The sequence below is a fragment of the Grammomys surdaster genome, unplaced genomic scaffold (assembly GCF_004785775.1).
Source record: "Grammomys surdaster isolate TR1022 unplaced genomic scaffold, NIH_TR_1.0 125925, whole genome shotgun sequence".
NCBI lineage: Eukaryota > Metazoa > Chordata > Mammalia > Rodentia > Muridae > Grammomys > Grammomys surdaster.
In genome coordinates, this window is record NW_021620749.1 from 467,069 (window position 1) to 487,703 (window position 20,635).

Genomic DNA, 20,635 nt, shown 5'->3' on the forward strand with positions numbered 1-20,635 from the left:
AATAGGTGACAATACCTTGGACGTGATTGCCATCCTGGAGGCACTAATGAGCTTTGGCCTGAACCTAGCCTTTCCTAGTGCTAGAATCTCATAGCGGGGTCCCAGAGCCCTCACCCTGTGTTATGACCACCACAGGGATAGAGTCTGGACATTTGTTATTTATATCCTGAAAAAATCATCTTCCTGGCTCTTTGGGAGAACCACACCCAGCAGGCGCTACATAAACTTTCTCCTTTATAGCATAGATTCTCACCTTCTCCCCTCACCCTCTATATATCCAGGGAAACAATGCAGCCAGGCAAGGTACATCTGATACTTGCATGCCTCTGACTGTTTCTGGTCCATCAAAATCTAATGTCCCTATAAGATGGAGCTAGGCCTGGGCATGGAAAACTCCTAAGGCACCAGGCTAGAGGGACAAACACGAGTCAGAGATGTTTAAACTCTCTGCCCACTGTATTCTCCCAGAATCTTCTGTGATGAAAGGCTTGGGCACTTCAAGCTCCAGTTCATAGTCAGCCTCTGGGAGCTCCAGTGACCACAGGAATGACAAGTGGTCAGTAAGCCTTGGAGAGGCCTATTGGTATCACCCACCCCAAGCTATGGAATTGCACATGGACAGTGGCCATTGTCTTCCTAGCATCTTTGTAAGCATATTCTAGAACCTCCTAAAGTCAGAGATAATAGAGTTTCAAAGGTCAGAAGACATGTGGGCTGAAATCTGTTAGGAGAGCACAGGGTGGCTTGTCAACTGCCCAGCTGCCATCTAAGAGTGGGCTATGCAGCTGGTCTCCTCAGGGAGCAAGGCGCTTTTGAGGAAGTCAGATTTTCTGGAAGTCTCACTGTGCCCCATGTCCTTCATCATGTTTCTTGGAGAATGTCCCTCAGCTCCTTTATCCCTCTCCCTCCCTACTGGGGGCATCATCTCCTTCCTGGGCCTGGCATTCCTGATGCTTCAGTGCTTCAGTGAACCTGGTGTCAAGGCTTCTATTGGGCATCTGTCCTCAGCTAGTGTTGTGACCTGCAACCAAGGCTTCTTAAACTTGAAGGCAGGAAGTGCTGGGTAGATTTGGAGCTGGATTCTGGGAGAGTCAGTCTGAGGGCTAGGGTTCATTTACTCATGCCCCAGTCATGGAGGGACTCTGCAGCTCTCCTGCAGGGAGGGTATGGTTCCCTAGCTGATCTGGCACTACCCTGGATGGTTTTTCTACCACAGTTGTGCATGCAGAATCTCCCACAGCTTCTGCTCACACCGAGACTGCTTTGTATTCCCTGCAGGCCAGTGCCCATGTACACAAAGCATGCATGTGTTTGAAAGTTTGTCTTTCCAAGCTTGTCTTTACCTGTTGCGCTCCCTAGGAAGTAAACCCTCCTTGGTTCCCAATTCCAAGAGGGTTGGTTTTTAGTGGGCAACCTTTTGCCCATTTGCCCTCCACCCTCTGCAGTCCTGTGCAACCCCTTCCCCCAATTCAAACTGAGTCAAAGAAAAGTGATTTATTAAGGAATGTAATAGGCAGCTCCCAACACCATGGCCCATTTGTACATCAAATACTTGTTCCTGGCAGAGTGCTAAAAGGTAGAGCACATGGTGGGTAGGAAGTGTACTCAGGGTGAAGTCATTGTCTTATCAGCAAAGTGGCTTCCTCTATCCATCTACTAGCTGAGTTTTGGGAGCCTCTTTCCCTTCCTCATCTCAAGAGTGAGCAGAAAGCTCCTTCAAATCTGAGTGCTAACATTTATCAAAGGATAAAGGGTGGTGGTATAGCTACCAGGAAAAGCAAGAGCCTTTCTGTCTCAGAATCAGTATCCAGGAGACACAGGAAAGGACAGAGCCAGCTTAACCAGGGAATTTGGCTAGCCGGCGTCGAGCCTGGGCCAGCCTTGCCAGCCGCTCCTTCAGGAATTTCCTCTTCTCACTGGTGTCACTCTTCTCCTTCAGAAGCCAGCTGCAGGAGTCCTTGTCCTGCAGAAGCTGGAGCATGCCCTTCTGCAGCTGCTCAGCAAACATCTTCAGGATGAAATACTGAATGATCAGGGGAATGTGGCTGGAAATGCGGTTGTGAGCCTCCTAGTAGAGGGAGACACAAAAGGCTTGAGGGAGAGGTGCAGGGAGCCTGAGCTTCCCATGTCATCTCTGAGTAGTGAGATCTTGGCAGGTACAGGCTTCCCTCAGGCCCCTCAGTGTCCTGGCAGAGCAGGTCCAAGTTGGCAGCTAGACTCTGGATTCTACGTTTCCTGACCATCAAATGGATTTTCAATGGAACACAGTCCACAGAGACATCCCAACTCCATTTCAAAATGGCTGACCCCTCTGCTGAGAGCACTGCTCACCTGTCCTTAAGATCCAGGCTTCTCGGTAGGAGGTTAGCATCACTAGGCAGAGTTTTCAATGAGCTGCCTGAAGGAAGTCAGCCTCCACCTGCCCCTTTTGCTCTCCTAGCTAACAGCTCAATCCTCCCTGTCTCTCCTGAGACAGGTTGCTCTCCAAGTTATAAGTCATCTGCTGCTGGTTTCCTCTGGTACTCATTTTTCTTCTTCAGGATACAAGTATACCATGACCACTGCCTTCTAGAGATGGTCAAATGGATGTCACAAGACACCAGAGTAAGAAGATGCCAGACAAGCGATAAGTACCTGGTCGTGGTTGGGGCACAAACTTCAAGTCATGTCAGGACATAGGACAGATGGCTAGGGTGTGGCCCAAGTCATCTCTGAGAAGTAAGATGCAGGCAGATACAGGCCTCCCTCAATGTCCTTGCAGAAGACAGAAGCAATGGGAAAGAGTGGCGTGCACAGGTGAGGGGCATAGAGAAGGCACAGTAACCCAAGATATCCAGTCATGGATACCTTAGGTGGGAAGAGGGCCTTGGCCAAAAGGAAGGGATGATGTCTGCAGACAAGCCCTGATTCACGGTATGACATGTAGAGACAATGAGGGCATTATACTCAGAAAAAAAGCCAGTCAGGAAGGATAAAACCTCTACTCCCCCATTAGTTGAGGTCCCTGGAGTTGTCAAGAGTCCCAGAGACAGATAAACAATCTGATTATCTACATGTGCTTGGCCATAGGACCCAGGAACAATGGGCTTGGCCACATGATAAGACTGGCCTTCTAGCAGCCAGTGATTAAGACAAAGTTCTGTACACGAGAAGGTCACCAAGACTTCCCCTGTATGGATGCTTTAAGTCCCTGTGGCTCTGATTGAGTAGGACCTGCTGTTATCTAGTTATGTAATGTGTGCCCCACCAAACAGGTGTCAGGACCTAGCTTCTACTTGAACTATTTCCCAGAGGCTTACCTAGAGCTGTAAGCCAGAGCTGTCTTGAAACCCCTTGCAGACTTATACCCTATACAGAGAGACACACAGAAACAAAAGGAACACATGGCCTAAAACCCAGTTCCAATATGTTCACATACTTACCTGGCGGTAGGCATTCAGATGCTGGAAGATCTCAGCCATGTTGGAATTCTGTAAATCTTGGGACTTAGAGAAACTGATGGTGCCATGCTTCGTCTTCTTCTCCTCCTCCTCAGCTTCCTCCGCTCTGACCTTCTGCAAGGCTCCCCTGTAAATTTGGTCCTGGCAGTAGATGATTTGCTCCATCTGGAAGTGAAGCCGGATCAACTTCTCTGCTTCCGTTTCTTGTTCTAATCTGATGTCTTCAAGTTTGGACTGCACAGAAAGAGAAAAGCAGGCCAATAGTCACCAAGAAATGCTTACCATGGAGGAAGAACACAGAACATGCAACAGATCCACAAGCATCTAGTCACCTGGCAGAAATACAGGCAGTCATTACCTGGGAGTAGTCCCTTTCCCCCCTCCTCAGGTCATCTGTACGGAGGTTCCCTGAGCTGAAGGTGGAAACCTAGGGAGATCTGAGCCAGGTATGAGTAGCCCCCTGCCACAAGGGTCAGTCTTCAGTGTCAATTTGAATGGATTTAAAGATTTGTTTATTTATGTGTGTTGTATACGTTTGTGTTTACATACCGTATTCATGCGAGTGCCTACAAAGGCCAGACAAAGGGACTGGATCCCCTGGAACTAGAGCCACTGGACGTGGGTACTGGGAACTGAACCCAAGTCCTCTCCAAGAGCAGTATAAGCATTCTTAACTACTGAATCACCTCTCCAGCTCCTTGACTAGATTTCAAATCACACAGGATTCTACATCCAAGCATGTCTGAGAAGGTATTTCCAGAGGTGTTTAAATGAGATAGAAAACTGATTCTAATGTGGGCAGTGCTATCCTATAGTTTGAGCTTCTGAATTTCAGCATTCATCTGCTTTCTGAACAGAGAAATGTGACCAGCTGGCTCACATTCCTACCTCTTTGTCTTTCTGGACACAACAAACTGTCTCCCATCAAACCATGAGCCCAAATAAATTCATATTAAGTTGTTCCTATTAAGCATTTGGTCACAACCAGGACTGAAGTAAGGAATACAGATTGGCAGGGGCTGGGACCTGTGTGAACTCTCAGCTCTGACCTGGCTACTCTTGCTTTTTTAGCAGCTTCGACATCTACAGGAAGGAAGTAGCTTCTACCAGAGAATGTGCGGATAGAAGAAGGGCTCACTTTAGGCCAGTCATCTATGGGCATCATGTCCTGGGCTTTAAGGACAGCCATAGAGGATAGCCTTCACGCAGCATTCTCACTGATGGGAATCCAGCCCAGACTGCTACTCTGGCCCCAAGAACTCAGCGTCCCTTTCCTCTGATTCACAGAACATCAGCTATCCTACTAAGCCAATAGGCTTTCAGATGCCTGAATTTCTCATTTTGGGAAATAAGTTTTCTAAGACACATTGCACACATCAAAGGACATTGAAAGACTACTGCTGGTTGTCTGATGCTTACCTGTGGTCACATTTTCCCCATCCCTCTCCCTTCTGCATGCTAGGGTATCAGAGAGTATGTCTACAGGGTTATAAAATATCCCTCCTTCCTCAGAGACGTATAAGGGACCCGTGTGTTTTCTGTGAGCTTCATTCCTCGTCAGATCCCTGTCAAGAGTGTCTGGGGCCCTAGGGCTTGACTTCCCTCAGAGCAACTGGTATGCTGTGTGTCTATAACACTAACAATTTTTCTAATAAATGTCTTACTTCCCACAATCCATCTTAATGTCCCCCTTGGGTCCCATATCTGACATCTTTCACTCAATGTCAGAAGTGCCTTTGTAACATGGGTCTGTGAGCCTCCCTGACATGGTACTCATTTGTGGATTTCAGCATTCATCTCTGAATCCTCCTTTGTTCCTCTCTCCCTTCTCTCCCCTCTCTATGTTCTGACTTTAGTCAGACAGCACCAGTAACCTCATCATTAAAATCCAAGCAGGAACTAAACTAAGCCTTTTCCAAACAAGCACAGAAAAGCAGATATAATCTCAATCCAAAACACCGATTCTCTACCGTTATATTCATTATGCTTTAAAAATAATACATTTGGTTTTACCTTGGCAGTTCTGTGGAGGTTAAGAAACTCACAAAAATTTTTCTCAGAAACTCTTATAAAGGCAGCTCGTACAATTTCTGATTGAAGAGAGAAAAAAACAGTTTAATGTGGTAAGGAGTAACATGTGTTCACGCTATGTAGATGCAAAACCAGGGCAGAGGTGAGGGGTGCTCTCCTGCTCTTTTCCCCCTTTATTGTCTCTTTGCCCGATGAAGAGAGAAGTACACCCAGTTTCCAGAGATAATATATTTGCAGGAGAAGGGTGATCACCATCTTGCATGAAGGACTCTGGCCATGTTCTCTACAGAACTGAGCTAAGGGCCTAGGAGGTTTCGTGACTCTGTCTTTTGACAGCAAATCTGCCCACAATGTCAGAATAGACTGGATTCCTGAACACCACAGTAGTATCCAGGATCACAGAAAACCTCCCACAGGCCTAGAACCAGACAGCTCTGAAGTGGAGCACTGCCTTTGTTCCCATCCCAGAAATAAAATGGCTAAGACCCACAAAAGCTGTCTTCAGTGAAACCCTGTGCAGCACTCACCAGTGACCGTGTGCAGCATCTCTATAGCTGGTTCTTCCAGGGCTTTGATTTGTCTTCTAATGATGTTCTCAAATGTTTTGTAATTCACAAATCCTGGCAGTTCTCGGCCACGATATTGCTTTTCAAATGTCTGGACTTCTTTATATAAAACATCATAACCTACAATAGGAAGTAACCGCTACTTGTTTCGAAAATCATCTTGCAGATTTTTCTAAACAAACTCATTCTGATCTTTCTGAATTTGACAAGATAAAGTGAAGCAAATAAATGTCTGCATATTGAAAAATATTTAGGGGGGCTGGAGTGATGGCTTCACTGACTGTTCTCCCAGAGTTACTGATTTTCAATCCTCAGCAACCGCATGGTGGCTCATGACCATCTGTAATAGGATTTGATGCCCTCTCCTTGTATGTCTAAAGAGAGTGACAGTATACTTACATACATAAAATAAATAAATAAATCTTTAAAAAAGGAAAGAAAGAAAAATATTCAGAGTTATAGAGATGAATACAGTCTTAAGTCCTCTTCTCAGCTAAGGCAAAAGGCAAGATCAGAGCCAGAGACCATGGCAGAATCCAACAGGTGGAAACCAGAGGAAAATACAGCCTCAAAAAGACCTGAGCATGTGGATTTATGAATCCAACTGGATTTTGACCAAAGAAGGGTCAGAGCATATGGCTCACCAGGCCCTGTGGGCCCTAGACTAAATCATAAACTGGGTGGGAGGAGAAGCACCCTTCATCAAGGGATGACAGGAGAAATAGGCATCAGGGTGACTTGATCCCCTGTTCATGACACAAAACACATAGTCCCTCTCACCTCTACTGGAAGTAGGCAGCAGACTCAGATGGTGCCAGCTTTCTCTGCGATGAACTGATAATTTGTTTTTTGTTTGTTTGTATTTGTTATTGTTTTGTTTTTATCATTTTATGTGTTTGGGTGTTTTGCCTGCATGTATGTGTGTGCACAGTATGCATACAGTGCCTCCACAGGCCAGAAGAGAGTGTCAGCTCTCCTGGGACTGGAGTTACAGTTGGTTGTGTGAGTCAGCGTGTAGGTGCTGAAGATCAAACCCAAATCCTCTAGAAGAACAGCCACTGTGCCACTGCTCCAGACTCCAAAGAATATTTTTTAATTAAAAAGAAAGCTTACCTCATTAAACAAGACATCAAATATATCCAGAGAATTGTAAGTCAAGCTCTACAGTCTTACCCTTGGTACTGGGAAGTTTCTGTTACCCCTGGAACCACTCTTCTTACCAGTAGATGGTACCTCATCTTATTCTATCTCCAACTCTGAAGCCTGTCCTCTGCCTCTGTCTGCGCCATATGTATATTCTGGGTGTCTTTGAAATGAAATTACAGGACACAGGCCCTTGTGACTGGTGGTTTTCACTCAGTATCCTGCCTACAAGGTTCATCAGCCAAGTACCTTGTGACTCTACTCCTTCTTTGCCTTTCTGTGGGTTAAAATACTCCACTGAGAGTGATGCTAACAGCTGAACTGCCTTCCTCAAAACTCTTGTGCTGTGGTCCTAAACACCCAGCAACCTCAAGGTGGCACTATTTGCAGCTGAGGTTTTTAAAGGTACTGGCTAAGTATAGACAAGTCTGGTAGTGTGGTCTCTAATCCTTACAGGGATTGACATGAATGCACAAATACCTAGAGGAGAAGACTCTATCGACACGGGGAGAAATGTCAGGTCAAGGCAAAAGGGCTTGTATGCTGTCTATTTCCTGTAGCCTTCTTTCCAAGTCCCCCTGGGAGTGGAAATAGGCAGTGTGTGTTCACTTCTCTGAGGGTTCACTGCTGTAATACACAGCAACTATACCATTTCACATTCCCCATCACTACACCAGGGCTTCCTTTTTCCCTGCCTCTTCTCCAGCATCTGGCAGTGTCTGCCTTTCTGAATCTACTTTCCCTAGGGCTTGGGACATGAATTATTTCTGTGTTTTCATTTGCATTTCTGATGGCCTCTGGTCATACATCTTTTGAGCGTTTTATTATTCATTTGTATCTTCTTTTCAGAATGCCTTTTACAATCCTTTGCCTGTTTTCTAACTGGATCTTGTTCTGGTATCTTGGGGTTGTAAAGCTGCTTCATAGTCTGTTCTTTAACCTCCCCTTCCCCCATCTAATAGATGTAGTGGCGAACACTTCTTGAATTTTGAAATGGGACAGTGGCACTTTCATGGAGTGAAGACGCACTGTAGAGCCTACAGTGTTCAGCTTCAGCTGCCTGGGCTTAGTGGTGAGCATAGGGAGGACATGGAAAGTCACAGCCTTTAAATAAGTGTCTCATAAGGCACCAACCTGACCACCCACCATATCCTCCACAAGGGACTATCGGATTCCACATGTGGCCTGCATGAGATAGAGCATTCCACTTTCTATATCTGTCACTCATGCCAAGGGAAGCTATTTGTCTGAATCTCTGAATGGTTCAAACCAATTCTATGTCTTCATTAAGCAACTTCAAGGAAGGCAAAGTCCCTTGGATTTCCTCTTAGCCATCCCAGCACTGATATATGATCAAAGAATAGATTTAAAACACCGTTCTCCTGCTTCAGATTCTGAAGATATAAAGATGGAAATGTGGGGTACTGCAGAGGTAGAGGGCTGCTAGCACTTATATTATCTTCTCATTGCCAAAATGAAACACATTAAGACATCCCAGCCTGAAGGCCCTGCACAGGCAGCAGTTTCCTCCAAGATTAAAACTTTCCATTTTAGAAGGATGCTCCTAAGGCATAAGATGTTAAAAAGGAGGTGAAAAAAAATAGGATGTTCCTAAGGGAAGTAAACACTACAACCTCCTAGGAGACTGCTTAAACTCAGGAAGTAAACAACTGAGTGGTTTTAGGAAGTCCCTGAAACTGATAAATTTCACTAGCCCCCCTCCTCAAGTGTATATAAACAATAGGGACTGTTGAGAGTCACTCTTAGATAAGCTGGGCTTCCTGGCAGAAGCATAGACAAATCAAGCTGCTTAGCAAAGGTTCAGGCCAATTGAACTACCCAGAAAGGACAAACTCCAACCTATTAAGCTGCCTGCAAGCTGTGCAGTGTGCACTAGATTTCATAGGCAATCACCTATGCTGGGGCGGTCTTTGAGGATACACATATCTCTGAGTCATTTCTGTGCCTGTAATCGCCCATATTCCTGTAAGTAATCCCCCCAAACCTCTTTGTTTCACCAAGTTAGATTTTGGTAGTATGTGTAATTTGGTCTATTGCCAGGTCCTTATCTGATGCATCATCCAAGTTCATAAGTAGAACTTCGTTTCCAGTGTATTAGCATTGAAAAGTGCGCCTTTAAGAAGTGACAAGGACATGACTGCCCCATCCTCACAGAGGAGAAGCGTGTTCTCAGAACAGAGGACAGAGGAAACTGATTCTCATCTTCTTCACACAAGGACCAGGCTAGAGCATCATGGAAGCAGAGATGAAGACCTCACTAGACACCTCATCTTCTGGTGCCTTGACCTGGGACTTCCTAGCACCCAGAACTATGAATGATGAACTTCTAGTGTCAATAACAATGGAGTGTAAGATTGTTAAGGATACCAACACAGATTGAACAGGATACTCACCTCTTTGGAAATTCTTTTCAATTTCCTTACTCCACAACACGAACTCGATACGGAGCCTGGTGAATAGGCGACATTCTCCTTCCCCCACATTCTCTTCCCCTTGTACTATGGTAGTGATGTCCTGGTTAAAAGCATTGAGTTTCTGTCAAGAAGAAAAACATCAATATAAGCAGAGATCTTTCAAGCAAGGGATAAAGTAGTGAAAGGACATGTGTGTGCTCTGAAGGCAGGAGTGCCACCTCATCCTCGTGGGTGGGCCCAGCAGAACAGTAAGGAGAAGGGACTTTTGCAGCAAGAAATACCTCCCTTACTCCTCTTCCTTTGAAATCCTCAGGGAGAACTCTTCTCTCAGTGTGGATAAAAGAAAATGCCACCCAGCTCCACCCTGAACTCAACCATGGTCTGTCCTGACTCCCTTTTTAACATTAAATGGGCAGGGTACATTTCCATCAGCTTTGGAGATCTGAAGAGCACCAGACAGATTCCTGTGTAGAGAGTGATGTAGTCACCATGTCTGGAAGCATAGACTATGCTCACTTCGATCAGGAAGATAGTTTTTTCACTGTCGTCTTCTGGTATGTCTGCACCATACTTCTGCAGCTCCTCACTTGCATTCTGGTGACTTTCCTTGATTTGATTTTCTAACAAAGGAAGAGATTTCTGGAATGGAAAGAGGTGAAAGGAACATAGAAATTTAGACTGGAATGCAAAGGAGGCCCCAAGCCTATTCTACACAGTCATCATGATATACAGACAACATTCAGACAATTTTCCAGGTGCAGAGCAATACTTGAGAAGCATCTCTTTCCACCCAGGTTTGCCCACACCTCCATCTGGAACATAATCCTGTCTACTGTACATGGCTGGTTCCTAAAAGAGCCACCCAGGGAGACTGCTTTCTGTATCAGAGACATGAACTCTATATAGGAAAATGCCACAAAGCACCTTCTAGTAGCTTCTAAAACAGTGGAAGTTGGAACAACACAAGACTCCTAAACTCTTTTGTTGTCTCAACAAGTCAACAGGTGCCAAGAACTCTTGTTTCCAAGCAGGATTTCTATAGCTTACACAGATGTGTGAGATGAGTTCGGTGGTCAGTCTTTCTGCCAGGCAGGGCACTGTGGCCTTCCCATCCTCCAGAAGAACCCTGAGGGAACAGGAGAGAGGGTTCTATCAGACCTGGCCAGAGAACAAGTCTGCAGCCTGCTGTGGGGATGTCAGGACAGTTTGGATACTATCAGTGAATGGGATACCTACTGAGAGGTGGGTTTGTGGGATGATGCAGGGGAATCAGCTTGGATAGTTCTACAGTGGGCTGCAATGATCCCCCTTGGCTCATGTAATAAAACCTGTAAAACCTGCTTTCCACCAAACATACATACACAACTACAGCTATGTTATCATAGCACACATATCCCTGTCCATGTGTGATACACATGAACATACGCACACAAGTATACATACAACACATCCTTTCATGTGTGGTAAGTGAGTAAACACACACATTACATGTGTTGGAGTAACCTATCGCACAGATATTTTATCAACTGGCTATGAAGGTGCGTCCCTGTATTCTCAGTTGTTAATTGCTGCGCTGGCAGTGCCAGGTGCTGGCAGGATATATGGTCTTGTCATTTCTACAGTCCACAATACTTACTTTCTAAATGTAATCGTTTGTCACTTTCTCATCCACCCAAAAAGATGATTCTCTGAGATTATCATGTTAAAAAAGCAAGCTGCAGGGGGTAGGTCACGCAGCTCTCAATCTGGCTACAGGCATAGCACACAGTCCTGCCTGCTGCTGACTGTCTAAGAGTGAGGAAGCCCACTTTGCTAATAACTTTTTTTGTATGAGAAGGGAGTGTGACTCTTGATGAATAAAGAGACGAAGGCTAGAACTGAAGCAGAGGAAGAACAGGAGCAATACTGAGAGATACAGCAGAGAGAGCCAGGTGATAGAGACACAGTGGCAGGGAAGAGAGGTGCAGTCTGGACAGCTAGCTGAGGGACTGCCCCAGAAAACAGACTAGCAGCCTTGTACTGTTCAGTGTTTTGTACTATACTGTGTCTTTATTATTAAACCCTAAACAGGACCCCCAAAACACCTGCAATATACATGTATAATACATATTAGTATACATACCCTTCCATATAGGCTACAATATGAGTACATGCATGCACACTCACATGCATAATACACAGAAATATAGACAATACATATAGACCCAGGTCTTTATACAAATTGACTGACATGTATTTGCATATGTATGATGAACAAGTAAAGTGGGGAGATTCACCCTGGCTCAAGACAGGATTTATGCCATGAGCTCTTAAAGGCATGAAGCTATACTAGTCTCATACTACCAACATCTGTGTTCACACAGTACACTGTTATGCTAAGGATACAAGGCATAAGGAAGTTAGAACTCTTCCTGTCTGTGGCAGCTTACTCTTATTAGGGATCCAATTTCTACACTGGTTAATTTACTTAAACAAACAAAAAATAACAATCATAGAAGTGATTGAATGGTAGGATAGAAAGGGAATTGAATGGAAACCTTTGTTTTGATTTTTTGAACCAGGGTCTCTCTATGTAATCCTGGCTGTCCTAGAACGCACTATGTAGACTAGGCTGGCCTCCAGCTCCTAGAGATCCACCTGTCTCTGCCTCCCAAGTGCTGGTGTTAAAGGCTGGCACACAAAGGAAACGTTTAAAGCCAAGAAAACCTGGAAAGATGTATTCCAAGTTCTGAAAAAAGCACAAATGTCAATCCAGACTATTATACTCAGCAAAGCTATCTATAATTGATGGAGAAATAAAAACTTCCATGATAAAAACAAATTTAGGGAATTTATGACTGCTAATACAGCTTTGCAGAGGATTCTCAAAAAATTACTGGGATCTGAAGAGAAGGATAAATATATCCAAGAACTTATGGGAAATAAATATGCAATAACACAATAGTCTATCAAAAGAAATCAATGAACACCATTAAATCAACAACAAAGCCATGCATGGTAGTACACTCTGTGAGCCTGGTCTACATAGTGAATTCCAGGACAGCCAGAACTGTATTGTGAAACCCTGTCTCAAAATGCAAAGTCAAAAACAAACAAAACAAAACCAGTGACAGGAATTAGCACATACCCATCAATAATAACTCTGAATAGTAAGTCTGAGATCTGTAGTAAAGACAAACTAGCAGACTGGATCTGAATATAGAATCCGTCTTCTTTTTTGCTGGCCCCAGAAAACAGAGCTTACTAGACATAACCTCAGGGAAAGGGTAGTAAAGCAAATGGATCTAGCACCTGAAATGAGGGTGTTCCTTGAAGAAGATTTGCTCATTCTGAAGAGCCTCAGTCAGGCTCAGCTGCTCCTGGATGTCCTGCTGACCCCTGCACTTGACTATCATGTAGCCCTTCTTCAGATGATACACCAAGTTCCGGACCACATCCACGACCTTGTCTTCGGCACCTCTGTCCACCAGATCAGGCTTGGTCAAGATCCCTGAAGGACAGGCATTGAGATCAGAGGACACACACTGCTCCAAGACAGCAGGAAGCTCAGTTCTCACAGGCCACCAGGATCCCATCCCTGGCTGAGGCAGACATGATCTATACAAACCCCATGCAAGGTAAAAACCCACCCATAGAGACTTGTACATGGCCTTGTGAAGCCCATCTGTCATCTGCAGACTTCTCAGCACCTCTCCATGGCCACCACCCAGACAACAGCTGTTCATTCTTCACTCTACCATGGACTTTACCATGGCTCCTGGCCCAATGAGTCTCAGCAGATATGATTTCTTCCCCGTGTTTGTCCACCTCTGGCTCCTCAGGCATTTTCTACCTGGGAGATGAGATGAGGGGGTCCCTTTTCCTAGCCTCAGTGGGATCCTGAGCTTGGTCCATCTGGATCCAGGAGATGAATCTCACTTGCACTCACACACCACTGTTATCTCCCACTCTCCTTACCTATGGTCCTATCCCCTTCAGGGTCCACCTCCTGAGCCATGCTCAGGGCCTCTGTGGTAGCAATGTCCACATTGCTGGGGACTACCACCAGGTTGATGGTCTCCTGCTTTTGGATGTATGTCCTGATGAGTCTCTTGATCTGTAAGAAATTAGATGATGACTCTTAATAATGGAGACAGGATCAAGATTGAGATGATCCTGACCATCTACTTGATTCAGGGTTCAGGCCCTAGCCTCCATAGACTGTAGCCATCTGTCTCCCTGTCTCCATCAAACATGGCGGTCGTGGTAAAGCCTGGCTATCCAGCCTTACTCCCACTTCCACAAGGTCTCTCTTAGACATAGCCCTGGACATACCCCAGTACCCCTGCAACCCTGTGTCAGAATAGGGTCTGGAGTCTCACCTGGCGTCCTATGTCTGCAGGCTGGTTGCCTACAGCCACCCTAGTAATTCCAGGCAGGTCAATCAGAGTCAGGTCTGGAACGTGTGGGGAGCTGACATCCAGGCTAATGAGCTTATCACTGATGCCCAGCCCTGCCCCAGCAATGAAGTTCTGACCTACAAAGGAGGAAAAAGGATAGCCTGGTCAAGCTTAGTGCAGTGGGATAAGGAGACTAGAGGGCAGATAGAGGGGGGATCTTATTCCAGAGAATTCTGGGAAAGCATGCCTTGGCTATGCTGTGACCCTATAGGCTCCTCCACTGAGAAGTTGGGTTGGTCCTCAGCTGCTCATATTTTGAGCTTCTAGATACTTTGGAGGGGAAATTATGCTCGAAGAAGTAGGTTATTAGGCACAGGTCCATGTGTCTTATTTCCGACCCCTCCTGTGACATTCTGTTTCCTGTCTGCTCCACTTGTCCTTGTCACAATAATGTTCCTCCCAGGATCGTAGGAAAAGGTGACCATGGACAAAACCCTCTGAATCCAGGATAGAATGTAAATCGTCCTGTAAGGCATTCTGTGAGGAACTGTGCCACAGCCACAAAGAGGGAATTCGAAGCCTCTTCTGTGCAGGGGTCCTGGGTGACAGCAGCTTTGAAGGGAACAAGGTCCTGACAGAAAGACTCAGCATTTTTCCGCTGACTCAAGACATAGTGTTGACAGATAGTCAGAGGGTAAGGGAGAAACAGGATACCGACCTTTGTTGATGGCCTCTTCCACCTGTGAAGGATCAGAGAGTTCCACTTCGATGTCATCATAGATGACTTTGCCTCTCCACTCCTCTCCCTGATTCAGTTTCTTCAATTTCAGCACCAGAGGACATCTGGTGACAATACCTATAAGATAAGGTCCATGTTAATCCAGTGGTCTGCTGCACACACCAGTATGGGGCCTTAGGCTAGAGGTGCCCACACCTTCACACTCTCATCTGCAGAGATGCTGGGAATAAAAACATCTGGTCTCATCTGATGCTGCCTGTCCAGGGTGACCTCAGGTCTATATTCTGGGTACAAGAACCCTGGTTATGGTTATTCATCTGGGGTAAAAGCTACCAACTACTTCAGGTGGATAGCTATGGAACCCTTAGGAGGGTTCCTCCTAGTTTGGCACTCTCAGCTCCATAGGGACCTTGGTAGAACCTTTAACACACCTGACATGTCCCACCAGCCTACACATCCTGGTCATCGTGTCCCTCAGGCTACTTCATCATGCCTTGTATTATGATCAACTCCTGTCATGTCTATGGCATTTCATCTGTGTCCTTGAACCAGTTGGCTCCCTGAGTGTCCAATGACTGCCTCAGCCATAGAATTTATACAGCAACACTAACCTGGACACCAGTCTCTTCTCTGAAGGGAACAGTCACCTCAAAGGAAAGGGTCTGGGACCTGACCCACTCAATCAGAGCTCCTGCAAACTGCTGATTTCAAGTGTCTCTCAAATATACAATGGGAGCGTGTGATGGACTGAAAGCTGCCCCCACTACATGTGTTTAGCACCAACACTTGGAGTGACTCTGTTAGATACAGAGCCCAAAAAGAGGCAATGTAGGCTGATGGAGGGCTTGAGAAGCTGGATGGGTGGAACCCTAGTGTCTGACTCTGAACCTGGTGCCCTTGTGAGAGGAAGAAGAAACTATAAGCCTGCACCTCAAGCCCAAAAGTAAGAGCACCTTGACCATTATTCTGCTATGTCCCCAAACTGGGAGAAGACCTGTTTCTACACTAGAAGTCCCAAGGCCTCCAGCCTAGCAGAGCAACAGGTACTGAGCTCTCACCACTGCCTCTGGGAAGGGCCACTCCAGACAGTGCTTCCAGCACAGAGCTTTTCCCTGAACTCTGGTCCCCAATGACAGCGATGGCAGGCAGGGCCAGGTCCTGCTCCACACCCAGAGCCCGCAGAGAGTCGATGAGGTCAATGCAGGGTCGCACCTTCTCCTCATACTGACTGCAGAGGTTGTTCACAGAATCCTAGATGAGGGGAAAGCAAGAGTGAGGTCATGCACCACAGGAGATGTTCCAGCAAGAGTGAGGTCATGCACCACGGGAGATGTTCCAGCAAGAGTGAGGTCATGCACCACAGGAGATGTTCCAGCAAAGCCAACAGAGTTCAACAGCAATATATGTGTTGTTAGAATTCCCTAAACAGTGAGAAATAGGCAAAATATATTCGAGGAAATCAAAAATGTTGATTCTTCTGTCTTGATGATGAAAGACAGGATCCATGTTGTGCATGGTCCAAGCACCTAAAGTACAGCAAGCTCCTGATTACCAGTAATGGACCTGCAAAGGTAACTTCAGATTCACTATCTCCAGAGAAGATAGATAGATAGATAGATAGATAGATAGATAGATAGATAGACAGATAAACATGGGTTTCCAAGGCAGAAGTAAAGCCATTCAGTTTCCCTTGTCCACAGTTTTTATAGGGTCGTGGCAAAAACTGGACAAAGGCTGAAGTAATCTCTGTGAAAACCGGTTAATTCTCCAGGCTGTTCTGGGCTGAGCCAATGACAGGGCACATACTCTATGTATGTCCTCTGGCCCAACCAGGGAGATGATCATATACTGTTTATGTTATGCCTGCTCAGTTAGGAGTAATTGAAGGCCCATTCTATCCATCTCTGATTCCAGCTTTGATACTGACAAACCCCCAGCTATTGGTTACTCTGAAGTGTTATTACCCACTTTTGAGATGCACACACATCACAGATCTCCAGTGGCGTTTATTATACTAAACTCTTTATTCTCATATTGATCACTCCAGTGGCGTTTATTATACTAAACTCTTTATTCTCATATTGATCACTCCAGTGGTGTTTGTTATACTAAACTCTCTTTATTCTCATGTTGACCAGCTTGTAGCTCCACTACGGTATGGAACTCTTATCACAGTCAAAAAGTTGTTACTACAGCTTGTCTCGGTTATCACATATTTGACTTCTTGTCTGTGGGGTGATCTGAGATGGTCTCCCAAATGAAAGCTTCTTTTTAGAAGTCTTCCTTACCCATTACTCTGCCAGGAAGCCTAATAAATACATTGGTCCTCTGGTGAATGCTGGTTAAACTGCACGCACCTTGGTTTGTCCTTGGGACCTTAGAAGGAGGGTCATATACTGTTGTCTCGCCTAGAGAAAGAATTTTAGCAACAGTATCCTACACCCCAGGACTTGTTCCGAGTACTGCAGCACCAGGTCCTTTAGGGCTTTGTTGCTGACAACAGCTGTGCCCCCAGGAGATGTAAGAGTCTCACTTGTACTGCTAACAGAGTACACCTGTGCCTGTTAAAGAAATGGCTCCAGCCCTAGCGGAGGCTGGGCTGCTACTGTAGACCTGAAAACACCCAAATCAGAAACTCAGTACCTATCTCCCTAGAGATTGTGCTAAGTAACCATAGATGGTTGCCCCCAAAGCATGTGAGTGTGAGCGTATATGAGTTTAGATCTGAAACATCCCCCAAAGATCTATGAAAACAGATACCAAGTGGCTTCTCCCAGGAGGTAATGTCTCAGTGAGTCCAAACAGGGGTTGTAGCTGGAGACACAGCTATGGTATGGGCAGAGGACAGCATAGCACTGTCCAGGGCCCTGCCAGTCCTTAACAATACCATCTTTTTCAGAGCACGATGGAATCCTGGACACATTCAATGAAGGACACGAGAGGGCCACTGGTCTTGCCTTGGCCCAAGCAAAGATAACAGTAGGCACATCTGCATCCTGCCCCAGGATGCATCCTCCATCTCCAGTGGGTATGACATAAAGGAGCAGCCCTCAGATGGACATGGGTCATACCTTGTCTTTCTCTCCTAGGCCAGTCTCTCCATTGGGCAGTGGGTCACTGGGTAAGTTGACTGAATCAACGCTTCTGTTTTCTTCTGTGCTAAGAACCATCTTTTACTTCTTCTCTCAATTAGGCACTCTGTTGGAAATCAATATTATAAGCTAGAACGGTCTGGAATACAATTTTCTGGACCTTGGTTAAGATTTACACCAAAGATATCAACATTACAACCTCCAGTCTTTCCTGCCAATCCCATCCCAGGGGTCCTTCTGGAAAGGCAGGCATTTGTTTGTGGGAGGGAATCATGAAAGGGGAGTAATCGTAAAGGCACTCATGGAGTCTGTTAGTCTAAAAAATCCTTCAGACATAGCTCTCCTTCCCCTGCTTTGGAAAGACTGTATATTAAAGGGGACCCAGGCTCCAGAGTGGACACCCCTTCACTTCATTCAGTTGAGTCTCATCTATTGGTCCATGGCTGTCTTGATTAGTCTCACTGCACAAGCAGGGAATATCACTGGTCCCAGCTTTGTGTCCCATGACCAAAGATTCTGAGTGACCAGTCCCAACAGGACTTAGGAGTCTGTTCCATTTGTTTCCTTTTCTGAGATCTAAACCCTGTGTTCGGTTTGCAATTCACAAGCATGTATAATTCTCCTGAGTCGCTTTTGAGACTTGGTGGATCACTAAAGGAGAGAAACCTGAAAGGTCACACCAATTTCTGCACATTCAGTGCCCTGGGTAGCCAGCTGTACTGTCCACCTGAAGTGAGTGCATCTGCCCATCCAGATCTCAGTCCAGTCAAGTAGAAGCTGCTTCCAGCACTAGATAAACTCTAATTTTCAGGAGACCAGCAGGACCTTGCCTCCTGTCTCTCTACTTCCTGACTCTTCCCCACAGAGACCACCACATGTCATGCGGATTCACGCCTCACATGAAGGTTAGGGTCAGGCACACACAAGTAAACAGGTGTGTGGGGCGGGGGGTGTCCTGTGCCCATTCCTGCTGTACTTGGGATGGCTGGCTTGTTTCCGCTCTACAGTACATAGTGGACATTTGTGTGGACTCAATGTGACATCTATCAGTTATTCTAAAATAAATAAATAAATAAATAAATAAATAAATAAATAAATAAATAAGGCCCTGAGGCAGGGCTCCCTGTTGGGGATATACCCTCAGCCCAGTGGAAACAGGAACAGCATGGGGGTAGAATTCAGTTCCTTTCACTGTCAGAACCCTAACCACCCACCACCATGCCTGTCCAGAACAACTCTAAGATGCTAAGAATGGGAACCTTCCCAGGCCCATCAGGGTGTTAAAGTGGCCACAGAGAGACTCAAGAACCCTTTCCTCTCCAGGGTTCCTGCCCTCCATGTCCCCTGCAGTTGAGCCTTTGAGAATGAAAGGTCTAAGGGACACCTGCACTCTGAGCAGAGGTAGGGCTTCAGAACAGCCAGAGCATGTCCTGTCTAGGGACCTGGAAGAACCTGGACAGAAGCATTTCTCTATACAGATCCTGTCAGCCTTTCCAGCAGGGTCTCCAAAGCAGGCTCCTGTCTGCACTTCAAAGCCTGCCCCTGGGTCACCTGGCTTCCTCCAACCCTTAACAAGAGATCTCCATCTGATTTCTCATGGACTCTTAGCCCAGGCAGCAGGGGATCTGGAACTTCTCATCTAGGCCTTAGCCCCAGACCCCGGAGGCCCTGGGACCCCCACCATCTCCTGCTGCCTCCCAGCAGAGATAATTGCAGTTTGAGGAGTATTTCACACTGCCCCCAGGATCGGCAGCTGGATAGGGCACTGTGTCTAGCCTAGAAGCTCCACCTGTGTTGTTACTGACCCCCTTATTTTAATAACACCAAGAAATGTTCCACAGTGACCCCCAGGATCCACAAGGAACCCAGAGGCATCCTTACCTTGAGGTACAGATTGTCCCCTAGATACTCACCAGTGTCCTGCTTAATGACTGAGTGCTTGGCTTTCTGGGCTCCAGTGTCTTTAAACACTTCTGGCTCCACCCCTTGCCAGGGAGAATAGACATTGAGATTGCCTGAGTCACTGCCTTCTCATCAGCACCACATCAGACACAAACTGAGCTCACTGCCTTCCCACCACCACCACACCACACACAAACTGTCACTGTCCCCATTATTGTAACAGCACCAACAAATGCCCTGCAGTGCTCACCAATGTCTACAAAGAACCATTAGAAGGTATCCTCTATCCCTTCACAGAATCCCGTGCAATACTCACCACTCCTGGCTTGGCAACAGAGTGTCCAGCTGCCAGAACTCAGAGCTCTTTTAACAGTGCTGACTCCGCCCCTTCCAGAGGAGAATTGAAACTTAGTGAAAAGGCTTGAGCTTGCTGCCAACCCCCAGCACACACAAACGGAGCTCAGAAACGAAACTGAAACTCACTGTGCTCAGAAATGAAACTCACCCTCGGGGGACCTTGGCTCGGTCCAGAGGTTCGGAAATTGATACTGTAGGCCCAGCCCACCAAGGCATGCTATATGGACATCAGTTCAGATGGCTGCCTGCTTTCTGTCAGAACCATCCCAGCACTAGGGAGGGTCAGAAACAAACCTTACCAGGAATCACTGCAGGATCCTGCCAGCCCTTCTGGGTCCCTTGTGACAGCAGGTCTAGAGGTCTGAGCACACTGCTGCTGCAGGGCTGGTGAGGGTAACAGGTGCCTTCAGGGATCTGCTGCCCCTTGCCCTACTCTGCAGAGGAAAGCCCTGCTCTGCAGAGAACATCCCTCAGCTCAGGGAAGTAAGTGTCTGTCTTCCTCAGAGCTCTTGGACTGGCGTGCTGCAGCCCTTTCCCTGGGCTGCTTGTCC

The 20,635-nt window shown here is 46.3% G+C and overlaps 1 protein-coding gene across 1 annotated transcript; it reads right to left on the reverse strand.

The window, feature by feature from the left end:
* Positions 1-1,479: 1,479 nt before the first annotated feature.
* LOC114608536 (interferon-induced GTP-binding protein Mx2) lies at positions 1,480-20,098 on the reverse strand. Its single transcript, XM_028752508.1, has 15 exons — positions 20,044-20,098; positions 19,739-19,810; positions 17,805-17,931; positions 15,792-15,984; positions 14,713-14,850; positions 13,977-14,131; positions 13,573-13,711; positions 12,907-13,105; positions 10,663-10,741; positions 10,132-10,254; positions 9,595-9,736; positions 5,999-6,157; positions 5,454-5,530; positions 3,423-3,674; positions 1,480-2,068 (listed from the first exon to the last, which is right to left on the reverse strand). The coding sequence occupies exons 3-15, from the start codon at positions 17,901-17,903 to the stop codon at positions 1,838-1,840; spliced, it is 1,986 nt and encodes a 661-aa protein (XP_028608341.1). The 5' UTR covers positions 17,904-17,931; positions 19,739-19,810; positions 20,044-20,098; the 3' UTR covers positions 1,480-1,837.
* Between the last annotated feature and the right edge of the window lie 537 nt (positions 20,099-20,635).